Below are 13,668 nucleotides of genomic sequence, written 5' to 3' on the forward strand. Positions count from 1 at the left end.
GATGGCCAATGGTGATGTATGCACTACTGAATATTGCTGGAATAAACTCGCAAGTGATTTGTATCTTTAACAATCAGAAGGAAAACAGTGTCCACAGGAAGTACGTGAAGGAGTTGGCCGTGGGATTAACAGATGATCACTTGAAACGCAAAGCTGCCCTTACAAATCTTCCACGTGAAGTACGACAAAGAGGGCAAGAGGTTGCTGGAACATCTTTTCAACATGTTAAGGCTGATCAGTTTCCAGAGGGAACGAGAAAAAGGTGCTTTTTCTGCAAAAAGGACAGTAAAACAAAATACTTTTGTAAAATATGTAAGAAATTTATATGTTTAATTCATGCTCAGTTTTCATGCTCTGAATGCAGTGCTTAAATGGTCTTCTGTCTCAAATCAGTATTTAAATATTATTTTTACTTTTTAAAGGAAAACCATACACAATATTTCAATTGTTCGCTGATTTGAAAGGCTTTTGTTGATAAAATTCACATTACATTCACTGTTTTTTTCAATCTTTTAAAATTAATTAAAATAGATGTTATATAACAACAAACTGCTTATTATTTGCAATTCACGCATTTCAGTATATCCTATGCTTGCTGTCAAATTGCTAAAATATTAATAAATTGGTTGGAAGAGTCAGAAATCAAATTAAATATATATGGGTCTACCAGACTTGGCGCCAGCAGTGATGTTCTGAAAGAGGGCGCCACTACTGGAAGGTTAATATGTAAACTCAGAAGACTACACCTAGAAGAGCACGTTGTCCTGCGGTTTGCCTCTTACCTTAATGGCCGCCAACAAAGTGTGATAGCTGGAAACGTTCTTCCTCTTGGCAAGCAGTGACATCAGGGATCCCACAGGGCTCAGTTCTTGGCCCTTTACTATTTACAATTTATATCAACGACATATCAGAATCTCTAAAGTACTGCCGACACCATCTCTATGCAGACGACCTTCAAATATACATAAAATTCCACACTGACGAAATAACTGATGCAATAACTAAAATTAATGACGATCTGGACTCAATCTGGACATGGACACGGAAATTCCGACTTAAACTAAATCCAGAAAAATCACAGTCAATAATTGTGGGTCATTTACGTTTGTTAAGCACTATTACCATGCCAAATTTGTCCCCGATTAAAATACACGGCACCGAAATTGCGTTCAGTGAATCAGTAAAGAATCTAGGTATTTATATGGATAAAAGTTTAAATTGGAACATTCAAGTTGCAGAAACCTGCAAAAAAGTATTCTCATTAATCCACTCGTTTAGACGATTGAAAAATTTTCTACCCTTTTCCATGGAAAAAAAATGTTAGTGCAAACACTCGTGATGCCCCACTTCGATTACTGTGATATTCTGTTTACTGACCTAAGCGTTACTTCGGCGCAGAGACTACAACATGTTCATAATATGTGCGTCCGTTTCGACTGCAATATTCGCCGGGCTGATCACGTAACACCATCCCTCGAAATGTTGTCTTGGCTCCGTCTAGAAGATCGTAGGAAAATCCACTGTCTTTCCCTTCTCTTTCACATATTGCATTTCTCCACCCCTGTCTATCTTGCGTCTCGTTTTCAAAATTTATCCACCCATCATAACCTAGACACACGATCACAACACTCCTCAATATTATCCATTCCCTCCCACCGAACATCCTCATATTCATCTTCTTTCACTGTGGCTTTTCCTCGACTTTGGAATTCCCTACCGAGTAATGTCAGGGACTGTCAGACATCAAACCAATTAAGAATAGGCTAACGAGATATTTTTCTAACAATTCTTGTTAACAATGATAGCTGTTTCAAGCTTCTCAATGTTTAATTGTTATATATATATCACAGATAAATATCTAAATTATCTCATTATTATTATTATTGTTATTATTACTATTATTATTATTATTATTATTATTATTATTATTATTGTAACTATTTCTTACCAATGTTTATTATTGTCACACTAACATTAGTTATCTAATTTTCATTTTTTACTTTCATGTTGTTTTATGATCTAGATATTAATGTAATAACTATGTAAGCAAATGGAAATCTAGTCTTTCAGGTGAAGCTCCCTGTAAAGCAGATTTGAATAATTTCAAGCGAAAAATTGTTCCGGGGCCGGGTATCGATCCCGGGACCTCTGGTTGAACGTACCAGCGCTCTACCACTGAGCTACCCGGGAACTCCACCCGACACCGTCTCAACTTTTCCCTTTATATCCACACAACTCGCGTGGGCTGACGAAACGCCAGAGACCCACAACGAGTGCACACAATCTCTGTGTGACTTGAAGTTGTCACACAGAGATTGTGTGCACTCGTTGTGGGTCTCTGGCGTTTCGTCAGCCCACGCGAGTTGTGTGGATATAAAGGGAAAAGTTGAGACGGTGTCGGGTGGAGTTCCCGGGTAGCTCAGTGGTAGAGCGCTGGTACGTTCAACCAGAGGTCCCGGGATCGATACCCGGCCCCGAAACAATTTTTCCCTTGAAATTATGGATGCAAATGTATTTAATTAGAATTAGAGTCTGACTGGGCGGAAGAGAAGGCCTACTGGCCTTAGCTCTGCCAGATTAAATAAATAAATTATTATTAATTATTATTATTCAAACTCCCCAGATCTAACCCCTCCTGACTTCTTCGTGTGGGGTTTTGTGGAAGACACTGTCTATTCACAAAAACCCAGGAACATTGATGATCTGAGAGTAAATATTACTCAAGCTTTTCAACAAATCACCTCTCTTATGTTACAACGGACATGGGCTGAATTGGATCACCGTTATAAATTGTGCAGGGTGCGCAATAGGGGCCATGTTTAACTCTGAGGAATTTCTCATCTTTCACTGTTGTATGCACAAAGTTCAACAAATAAAGTTCAGTTGTAAATATTTTACGATGTTATTTTATCCGTATCAAACGGATCATCCTGTATTTTTCGGCTAATGCGAAATTCAGTAGTCCTATATTTATGAACAGATTAATCGATTCCTACCTTTGTTTATCTGTCTACCTATGTGTCTTCTATCTGTCTCTCTGTCGAGCTGCTCGTCCGTCCGTCCGTCTATTCAACCATCTAGCCATTTCCCAGTCTGTCTGTATCTATAAATATACAGGGTGGAAGAGAGATAACTGTACAGATTGAAGCAGGCAATAGAATATATTAAAATAAAAAAATGTATTATGCGTTTTGTAATTAAGTAAATTAAGTGCTTGGTTAATTAGAAAATTTAGCTGAAAATCTGTGTAGTTGGTAACAGCACATCGCCTGCTCACCTATGAATATACACACGCATTCGGCCTGAATAGTAGCGTTCCGTTCCTTAGTCACTGCAGTAAGTTTGCCAGACTTATTAATGGCAGAAAATAACGATACATGTTAATTTTCTGTTTAATTTATAAGGAGAACTTCTATTTCATTCAGAAACTGTAAAGGGATAATTTATTCCTCATCAGGTTCTTTAATGATAAGTGTAAAAATCAGAATCGTACAGATATTGCTTGTCGATTAAAATAATGTTAACATTTAAGGGAACTTATTTTTTTCTGAGTAAAGTATTAATTTGGGCCTAATATGATAATAGAATCTCTTGTACTCCAGCCCAATGAATAAGCTGTTCAAATCTGCATGGTTATACAGAATGTTAAGAAAGTATCCATTATTTTAGGAGGTGCTTGTATGCATCAAAATGTTGTGCGACCGTCACTTAGGTCGCACTGTTTGCTAGCCGGATGGCTACTGCGTTCGACATCTGCTCCTTCTCATCAGGATTTCTGACACCACCATTTTACTCAACAATGGAAAACTATTTTGCTGGAAGGGGTGGAGCTCTCAGGATATTATAGGACAACTACGTGATTACTAAACTTAGTCTAAAATGATTGCAATATTGTAAACTCTACTTGATTTATTATATATTTACAAAATATACAAACAAAGTTACTTACAAGGTATTTCGTTTTCTTCCGCCGACGCCATCACGCTACCGTCTCTTCTTTACCAAAAAGACCCGATTAACGCCTTCCGTCAGTCTCAACTAACTGCAGCATCTCCTCACCAACACTTTTTATGTTTCGTTAACCGTTTCCCGCCCGGGGTGCCGACCACGCCATCCACCAGGTCAGATGGGCTTAAAAGCACTTTTGATTTCACGTACTTACAAATGTAGTCTTAAACATCTCTTATATTTAATTTGATTCAGTGCATTATAGTAATAAGTCGCTATAATTAGACTACGCGCAAGAAAAGAGTTCGAACAATGCGTGATATAATTTTAACAAATTAAAATGCATGCTTTGTTCGACTGGACCAATGCGATTAGTCCAGCGATGATCTGTGGCGTAAGAATACTTTCATTGTAGGCAGTGATTTACCACACGCCCGAAAAGACTCTATAACGCTGGCTAAGCATCTTAAGACCGTGTATTCCGCTGACACTGTTCCTGTTTCAAATTTAATACTCCACAGGAAGTCATGCTACAGGGCATTCTTTAGCCCTGGGGCATAACATAATCAAGAAAAAATGTCTAATAAACATGAGTCCTAGAACACATATTTTCTGAGATCTGAACACTTGTTCATAGGAGGTGCTAAATGTGTCGTCCATTCATGGCAATGCATTCCTCTGCCCTTCGGCCTTATTTGAAATGGACCTGGTTGTTCTTGATAACCAAAAGTCTAGGGGATTTAGATTTGAGAAACGTGCAGGCCAAGGTGTAGGGCCTCCCCAATCAATCCAGCTGTCATGAAATGTCAGCTTCAGGTGTTCACGCTCATTGCGGAAAAAATGTGCTGGTGTGCCATCATGCATGAACCACATCTGTAGTATTTGCTGACATGGCACATACTCCAGCAATGTAGGCAATACGTTAATAAGAAAGTCCTGATAACGAGCTCCAGTTAATCTCTGTGGTAGCACGTGTGGCCCTTATTCTATCGCCAAGAACTCCTGCCCATACGTTGATTGAGAATCGGTGCTGATGCTTTGTTTCTTCAAGTGCATGGGAATTTTCATCAGTCCACACATGCTGATTACGAAAATTCACAACATAATCTCTGCTGAACCCTGCTCATATCCGCAACCAAACTTTTCTTTTCAGTATTCCTTGCGACGTATAAGTATTTCACGCCAGGGGTGTCAACTACGGTATGATTATCTGGTAGCCTGATGTGTTGTAGGACAGAAAAATGCACTGCCATAAATGAACGTCACATTGCGCACCTCCTATGAACAAGTGTTCAGATCTCAGAATGTACAGTTACCCTTAAAAAGAATGAGACGATTCTTGGTCGTCGGAAGTTAAAAGTTCTACAGCGCGATTCACTCGATATCGACGTATCCGAAAAATAGAACAAGAATTGTTACAAGGACCACAAGGACAAGGACCAGAATAAGGATCACGAAGAAGACAGCCATTTAAGGCCACGATTTCACAACTTAGCTCGGGTAACAAAATATCATTGCTTCTCTGTAACGAATGGCAAATGCCTGCTATCGGATCTTCATTCTGGACTGCTGCTGTCACTGTCTTGTCTCGGTAGCTTATATAGTAGCGTGTCGGTTCCTCCGTATAACCGACACATCTCGTGTTCGATCTCAGGTGAAACTTTTTTTTATTGAGATGTAATTAATTTGTTCAGAGTTCCTCTACTATCTAATTTGTTGAAAAATATGGAATAATTTATGTCCAATTTTTGGGTCTTACAAGTGGGCTGAACCTCGTCAAAAAAAAATAAATCTTATTTGGAAGTTAAAAGTATTCTTCCTCAAACAAAAATCATAAAAAACTGAAAGAGACCTGGTAACTTAAAATCTTGTCCAAATACCATCAGCTTCTATTACAGCTCTAAGTCGATCCGGCATAAATGTCTCGAGATTGTGGAATAAGTTCTGATCCCCGGCGAGATCTTCCCAGGTGTCAACAACTTGATCCCACAATTCGTCTCGATTTCGAGGGCGTCGGTGGGCATAGGTGACTACCCTTCTCTTTTTCAATTCCGCCCATAAATTTTCGATGACATTCAAATCAGGTGACTTCGGAGGCCAATTAATGATTTCGATCTCGGGTCTCCTTTGAAACCATCTTTGAATGCTTGCGGCATAGTGCACGGGATGGTTACCCTGCTGGAACAGCAATGTTCCTTCGGAAAAAACGTTCTCGGACGGAAGGAAGGAAAATATTTTCCAGAATGTGCTCGTAAGTTCCCGCATTAAACCGGCCATTGATGCGTTCTATAACGCCAGGTCCACCCCCAACACGATATGCTAAAGTGCCCCGATCTTTCACGTCGGTGCACATAGCGCTGATCATGTCGGAGACCATCCTCACGATAGACACGGACAGGACCTTCGTAGTCACTCGAGATGGTTGTTTCTTCGGAGAAAATTACATTTCTCCAATCGAAATCCACTCGATTGGTAGCGAAGATAAGACGGTTGACAGCTTGTGCTTCCCCCAATATTTCCATTTGCGCAGCCCTCCGGCTCCTAATACCGCGGTTCCTCAACCTGCTGATCACAGTCTGTGAAGAGCCGGGAAAGTTAGATGCTGCTCTTATTTCGTTAGCAGTCCGAAAGGGGTCCAGTCGAACTGTCTCGAATAAGAGAGCATCCTCTTCCAATGAAGAAATCCGCGGACGCCCAGGAATAGGGCGATTTTTGACCTCCCCTGAATTTTGGTAACGATGAACCCCCTCGCGGCTGTACTTCCAGGAACACCGACCAAACGGCCAGTAGATCTAGCCTCATATCCAGTCTCAACTAGAGCTATAAATCGCTGTCTCATGTCATGTCGGTTCGCCATTAAGATGAGAAATGAGGGATGACGATAATACTTTAGTGTAGACATGACTATTTAACGTGATATAGAATTATTGAAATAAGGGGCATCTTGCACAATAAGAGTTCATAAATCAACCCTAAATTAAATATTTAAATAACAGGATATAACAGGAAGTTCAATTGTTGCGAAAGTAATCAAATTAAATCTAATTACATTAAGTAAACAAATCCCAAGTTATGACACCACATTGCTACAGCTAAATTGTAGGTTATTAACATAAGCCTTGAATAGGTCCGTGCTTATGCGTTGGACGACAAAACCAAACATCGAAAGTTCGAATCTTGCCGAGGAATATAACTTCTTGCTTTTTATAATGTAAATCAGACTTCTAACTACATTTATATTTCTTACATTTATTAATATTTATAGCCAACATTGAATTTGTAAAGAAAAGACTTTAGAAATCTCATATGGAATTTGTGATCTGTAGTGACATAAACATAGATTATGTTTCGGAACTTTTCCGTAAAAGTAAATTAAATTCACTCCTTGAAACTGGAAACCTTAGTCGTAGAGTCATTCTCCCACCTGCATACAAGCTGAAGTAGCACAGCCATTGATAAAAGTTTTGTACAGAGAATTAGACTGACAGAACCTATTCGACAGAACCTTTAATCAATGGCTTGTCTGAACATGATAAACAAATCCTAAGTGTTTCCAATGTCACTGAACAATTTCAAAATATTAATTTAAAACTAAAAAAGGGTCGCAAATGCTGTAGCCTATCTAGTGATTATTTACATTTATGTCTACGAAATGAATCTTGGGAAAACGTATATGATACTGATACTACTGATATTAAGAGTAAATGTATAGTATTTTTCACTTACTTCCAGAATCACTTCAGTGGATGTTCTCCACTCAATATTGTAAAAAAAATTCAAAAGTAAAAACATGTAGATAACGCAGGGACTTCAAAATCTCATGTATTAAAAAGAAGAATCTATATGTAATGAGTTGCAATGTAATGATCCTCATGTTCTTAAATACTACAAGAAGTACAGTGTAATTTATAAAAAATTATGAAAGAGGGAAATAGAATACATTTGAATAGAAAAGTACAAAATTCAGATAATGCAATTAAAGCTATTCGGAATATTATTAAAGTTAAACTTGTAGATATCCTAAGAAAGAAAATATTTTTTTCATTAAAACCAGTGATTATAAAGTAGAGGATCCCAAATCTATTGCAAATTCTTTTAATGTCTTATAGTATATAGTAAAGAAATATTATTGACAAATTAAACATTCAAGATTTTGCGAAAGATACTGCAACTGGTAACTTAACAGATGCATTTAATAATTAGTATGAATATATGTAATTAATCAATAACTGCAAAAGTGCTTTTTCGTTCAATCATAACATGAATAAAATTGAATCACATTAAATTAAACACTATTGCAAACACGTAGATAAAATAGTTCAAATCAACTGAAGGAGTGAGAATGAAATAATCCAAAGCCACACTTTTAACAAAAATTGTTTTTGTGCGAGTGCATTTCTTACACATATGGGAAAGCTACTAATAAAATATTGTAATAATTACTCAACAAATGACGTAGCCTAAGGACTCTAAACCTTTATAAAAGTGTGTCTGTGTGGCTTAGGAATATTTTTTTAATTTCATTTTAATTGTTAGTTTTTAATATATATGCATTTACATTGTATGTGTGTATGTATAAATGCATTCATTAGATTAAAGTTTATAATATTATAACTTGTAATTTTGTATTGTCTGTGATCATTAACACTTAATCTGAGGACTTTTTAAAACTCTATTTCAACGTTATTTAGCTATTTCAAAGTTATTTAGACAAAAAAAAATAGTTGTATAGACGAGGAATCGAACTCGCACTCTTCTACACAACACGCAGACGTCTTAGCGTCTGAGCTATTGAAACGACACGAAAGCTTTCCTTTCTGTGCGGAGTGTCAATCTAGTCATGAAGGTCCATTGTCGATTTAACTACACGATTTATATATATATATATTTATCTTCTATTTACGCAATATTATCATATTTTTTGCAGTTTTTGAAGTGAATTTCGGAACGATGCTAGTAACAAACCAAATAGCCTGAATTTAAGTAACTCATTATTCGTTATCTTGTGTATCAGTGCTCTGGTCTCTGATCATGGGCAGTGTCTTACATCTGAGACTTAGGAATATTCAATCGTCTCATCCTTTTCTAGGGAAACTGTACATGTTGCAAGACCCATGTTTATTAGAAATTTTTTCCTGTTTTGATGCATACTACCACCTCCTAAAATATTTGATACTTTTTTAAACACTCTGTATACTTCCACTCTGTATTGTCCGTGCGTTGTTTCATTTTCTTATTGCTAAGCGGCACTTTAACAGCCCGCAGATGCGTTACAGACTTCTATAATGCAGAGAAAAAAAAATCACAAAAATCTCTTTGGCAATCACTCGTAAATATCACTAATTTTCATTGAGCCTACATCGTTTAGAACTTCTTGGGTTTATACAAATTTCCTAATGTCTTGTATATTTGAAATGACTTCGGATGTTCTAACGATTATGCACTCTACTACGAATACATTTTACACGTAGAACCTTCTCTGCAAACATTCTTTTCACACATCAAGTAGAGTTAATGAGTACATGAAATATATATATATATACATATATATATATAGTATATGTATATATGTATATGTATATATATGTATATGTATGTATATATATATATATATATATATATATATATATATATATATATATAGTGGAAATATTATATAACTGTACAGATTTTTAACTGATTATTTCTTGGATACAGTACAACAAAAATTTCTACTACTATATTAGTCCTAAATGAATAATTTTCTCAGAAAAAAATATATTACCCTAAATGTTAGCGCTGTTCTATTGAATAACTACTATACGTACGATTTTGATTTTTACTCTTATGATTACAGAAACAGATAAGAATGATTTATCTCTTTGCTTTTTTTAAAATAGAATGGATGGTTTTCCTGCAAGTAAAATAAACTTATTGATGCGTATCGTTATTTCCTGCCATTGTGAAGTCTGACAACCCTATTACGTTGACGAAAGCAACGCTGTTATTCAGACCGAGTAGATGTGCTTTTTCGTACTTGAGCCGGCGATACGCTGTTGCCAAATTACGCAGACTTTCGGCCTAATTTCTTAATTAAAAGTGCATTTAATTACATAGCTAATAGCTTTTTAATTGTTTTAATTTAATATATTTTCCCCTTCAATCAGCATAGTTATATCACTTTCAGCCTGTATAAACATTCGCTATTGTTTACTGAGCCGAGAAAAGCATTCCAACCAAACGGCCACTACAAAATAATTTCTCAATCGTATTTACTGCCAGACACAATAGCAGTAAACTTTCTATAAGGAATAGATGAGTGAAATTGAAGGATTTTAAAAAAATGAACCATAGTCCAAAAAAATACAAATTTGAGATGTTAAGCAAGTGGTAAGCGTATTGAAGCGCCCATCTACTGAATAAGTTGTTAGTAAAAAAAAAAAAAACACCCTAGTCCTATGTTATAGGAGTGGACATTTTCAGTGGTTTTCATAAAACAATCATAGTCCAAAGATTTCTTTTTCATGGACGATGGTAGCATTTAAATATCCCATTCATGTCATATTGAAACATTTATCCATACAATTTTAAACTGTAGTAGATTGGCAGTACTGATTTTTATGCACCCGGCAAAGCCACCTCAGAGGAAAGTACTTTGGCACGTGAATTGTTGTATTAGTTATGAAGTCATCTTTAGATACAGAAGTAACCCCATGGAAGAAACGTAAGTTACGAAAGGAGAAGAAACAGGATATAATAAAGAAAAAGTAGATTAGAGGAAAGACACGTCAGCCATAAGAGAATTTTTTCTTAAAACAGCCATTGTCCATAGTTACCTACATTTACACAATTTGTATTTCTCTGAGACAATTTTAGTTATAAATGTACTTCAGTTTTCCCAAGTTTCTAAAACACCTGAAGAAATGGCATGATGAATATCATACTTGAAGTGTCAACAACATTCATGCTAGATAGTTTCTTGTTTCTCCTGAATATTTATGTTTATGGACTATGATTGTTTTTTCAAAAAGCCCTTCAATTGTTTTGTATTTCACCTAGATGTCATCTTATTATCTAAGGCGCTTATATTAGCAATCGTAACAGAGTGAGGCCAGTAAGGGAAATTCGTGAGACAGCTTAGAATTAACGTTTAGAGATGAAAATAAAGCAAGTGAACTGTGTGCACTTACATCTACCATCCGATCATCAGTTCGTTGGTACGTCCCTCAACCCGTCTGCCCATAATTATACATCATTGGGGGATATTATTCACGGCCATAATATGAGTTGTCTTCGAATTGACACTGGGTTGATTACTTAATACTGCACAAATCTGACCTTTCAGGAATAGCTGTGAAGTTGACTTGAATAATTTCAAGGGAAAAATTGTTCCGGTGCCGAGTATCGAACTCCGGACCTTTAGCTGAGCTCACCCAACGCTCTACCGAGTGAGCTGTCAGGAACTATACCAGACCCCTGCTTAACTATTCCGTTTTATATTCACATACTTCAAGAAGGTTGACAAGGCGTCAAACATACAGCATTGAGTGCACACTTTTTCTGTGTAGCTTAAATAATTTTGGTTTTCTGTTAAAGAATAGTGACGTGTATTATACAAAGTTACTTTTGAGGAATAGCTCCCTGTAAAGCTGATAATTTCAAGGGAAAAATTGTTTCGGGGCCGGGTATCGAACTTGGGACCTTTGGCTGAGCGCGCCAACTCTCTACCGACCAATCTACCCAGGAACTACCAGGGAAAAGTTGAGCATGGGTCTGGTAGAGTTCCTGGGGAACTCAGTGGGTAGAGTATTGCCACTTTAGGCCAAAGGTCCCGGGTTCGATGTCCGTCTCCGAAACAATTTTTCCTTTGAAATTATTTAATACTGAGTCTGCACGACATCAAAGCAATTCAGAGTATGGTATTCAGTGCGAACTTGCCCCCATGAAGTTAGTGAGGTTCGAACCCATAGTCTGTAGCTTCTTAAGACTTCAAGCTGCTCTTAACCATTTCAATTACAAAGTTCACCGTAATGTTAATTTTTCTCTAATTTAAGTAGTAATTATAGAAACAGCGCATTTAAAAATCGTTTTGTTACGCAATTTGATTTACCATGAATATAAAATATCACATTAAAGAATTTAATGGCCGCATACAAGCACGCAGGCTTTAATGACCCAAACATATAGACTAAGCTCTTTCTATACTTGCATTGTTTGAAGTTTGCTCTGAGTCACGATGGCACGATTCACAATAGCTGTGCTAATCATCATCTCGGCGTTTCTTTCAGTGGGTATGTGACTGAATGGTGTATTTCGTATTTCGCTCTTGTCTCGGATAGCAATTTTCAGCTTGTTTTAATGCCGGTATTGGCTTGGTTTGACTTCACGCAGGCTGGGCACTTAGGCACGGTTTGGCCCTTTGTGCGCCCTTATATGCGATGATTGTCCAAGACCGACAGGTGGCCTGGGTGGCATTCGTGAATCTGACGCTGACAGGTGGGCCATCTTGCCTCAGCCCCTGATAGAGCCAGGTCTCGTCCGCATATGAGTAGCCTGATGAGCTATATCAGAATCGGAAATCCGTACTATTATTTTTACTATTGCGGATGAGAGACGAAATGAGGAGAGAGGTGAAGAGTATTGGTGGAATAATAGAAGGAAATGGGAGTACACCAAGAAAAATCCTCTGCGATGTTTGTTTGTCAACCACAAATTCCATCACGATCTGGCCGGGTATCGAACCCGGACCTCCTGAATGCAAGGCCCGAGCGCTAGCACTGTAGCCACAGATGCAACTATTGTAATTTTTTATCTAAGGAATTTGAGATAATATATACAGAATTAAAGTTAATCTGCTTTTGAAAGCATAACGACTAATCGTAAATTTACTTATGCACACTCAAATTAACTTGTAGAAAACTACTAATCTTGAAATATCGCTTTTCCGTAACGCTTCGGTATTTTCGTACGCCACTAATGGTCATTGCTTATCCTTCTCTTTCGTCGAGACTGTGAAAACATTTGTTGTGTATATAATTAAAGAGAGAACCTTCGTTTTAAGGATTTCTTACAAGACGAATTCGTGTTATATCCCAAAAGCTATGCTACAGCATTTCTTTTTCGATTTTAAGTATATTATTATGCTGGTTTTTTCCAATGTAACGTAAAATTACAAGTAAAATTGAATGAAGGAATATTGCACACAAAATCATCTGAAAAATCATATAGTTTGTGTCGATATATAATACGAGTACTTATTTTCTGTAATACCGAACCATTATGTTATGTTTGCTGTGGTAACAATTTTTTAGTACTTATGTTATGAAAGTAGTCTTATTGATAAAATCAATCGCTGACTCTACCGTGGTCCGTGTCATTGTTTATTCCTTATCGCGGTCCTTATCATTATCATGATCCTTATCGTGGTCGTAGTTCTTGTCATGGTCCTTATCGTGATCCATATAGCAATGCTTGTCCTGTCCCATGCCTTAAACCTTATCCTGGTCCTAGTTCTTTCCGTGTAACTTATCGTGGTTCTTGTCGTTATTTTCATGTAAATTATCGTGGTCCTTGTTATATTTGTCATGGTCTTTACTGGTGTCCTTTTGCCTTTGTCATGTTCCTTACCGTGATCCTTGTTGTCTTTGTCATGGTCCTTACTGGAGTTCTTTTGTCTTCGTTATGTTCTTTATCGTGATCCTTGTCATGGTCCTTTGTCATGATCCTTATTGTGGTCGTAGT

At 37.0% G+C, this 13,668-nt stretch overlaps 1 protein-coding gene across 1 annotated transcript in view; it reads left to right on the plus strand.

Annotated features, from left to right (window-relative positions):
• Nucleotides 1–12,146: 12,146 nt before the first annotated feature.
• LOC138713996 (trypsin-4-like) overlaps nucleotides 12,147–13,668 on the plus strand; it is a 42,090-nt gene continuing 40,568 nt past the window's right edge. The window contains exon 1 of the mRNA XM_069846569.1: nucleotides 12,147–12,218. Coding sequence (XP_069702670.1) covers nucleotides 12,164–12,218 — 55 coding nt within the window. The 5' untranslated portion in view covers nucleotides 12,147–12,163. The remainder of the gene's footprint in view (nucleotides 12,219–13,668) is intronic.

The sequence above is a fragment of the Periplaneta americana genome, chromosome 14 (genome assembly GCF_040183065.1).
Source record: "Periplaneta americana isolate PAMFEO1 chromosome 14, P.americana_PAMFEO1_priV1, whole genome shotgun sequence".
NCBI classification, from domain to species: domain Eukaryota; kingdom Metazoa; phylum Arthropoda; class Insecta; order Blattodea; family Blattidae; genus Periplaneta; species Periplaneta americana.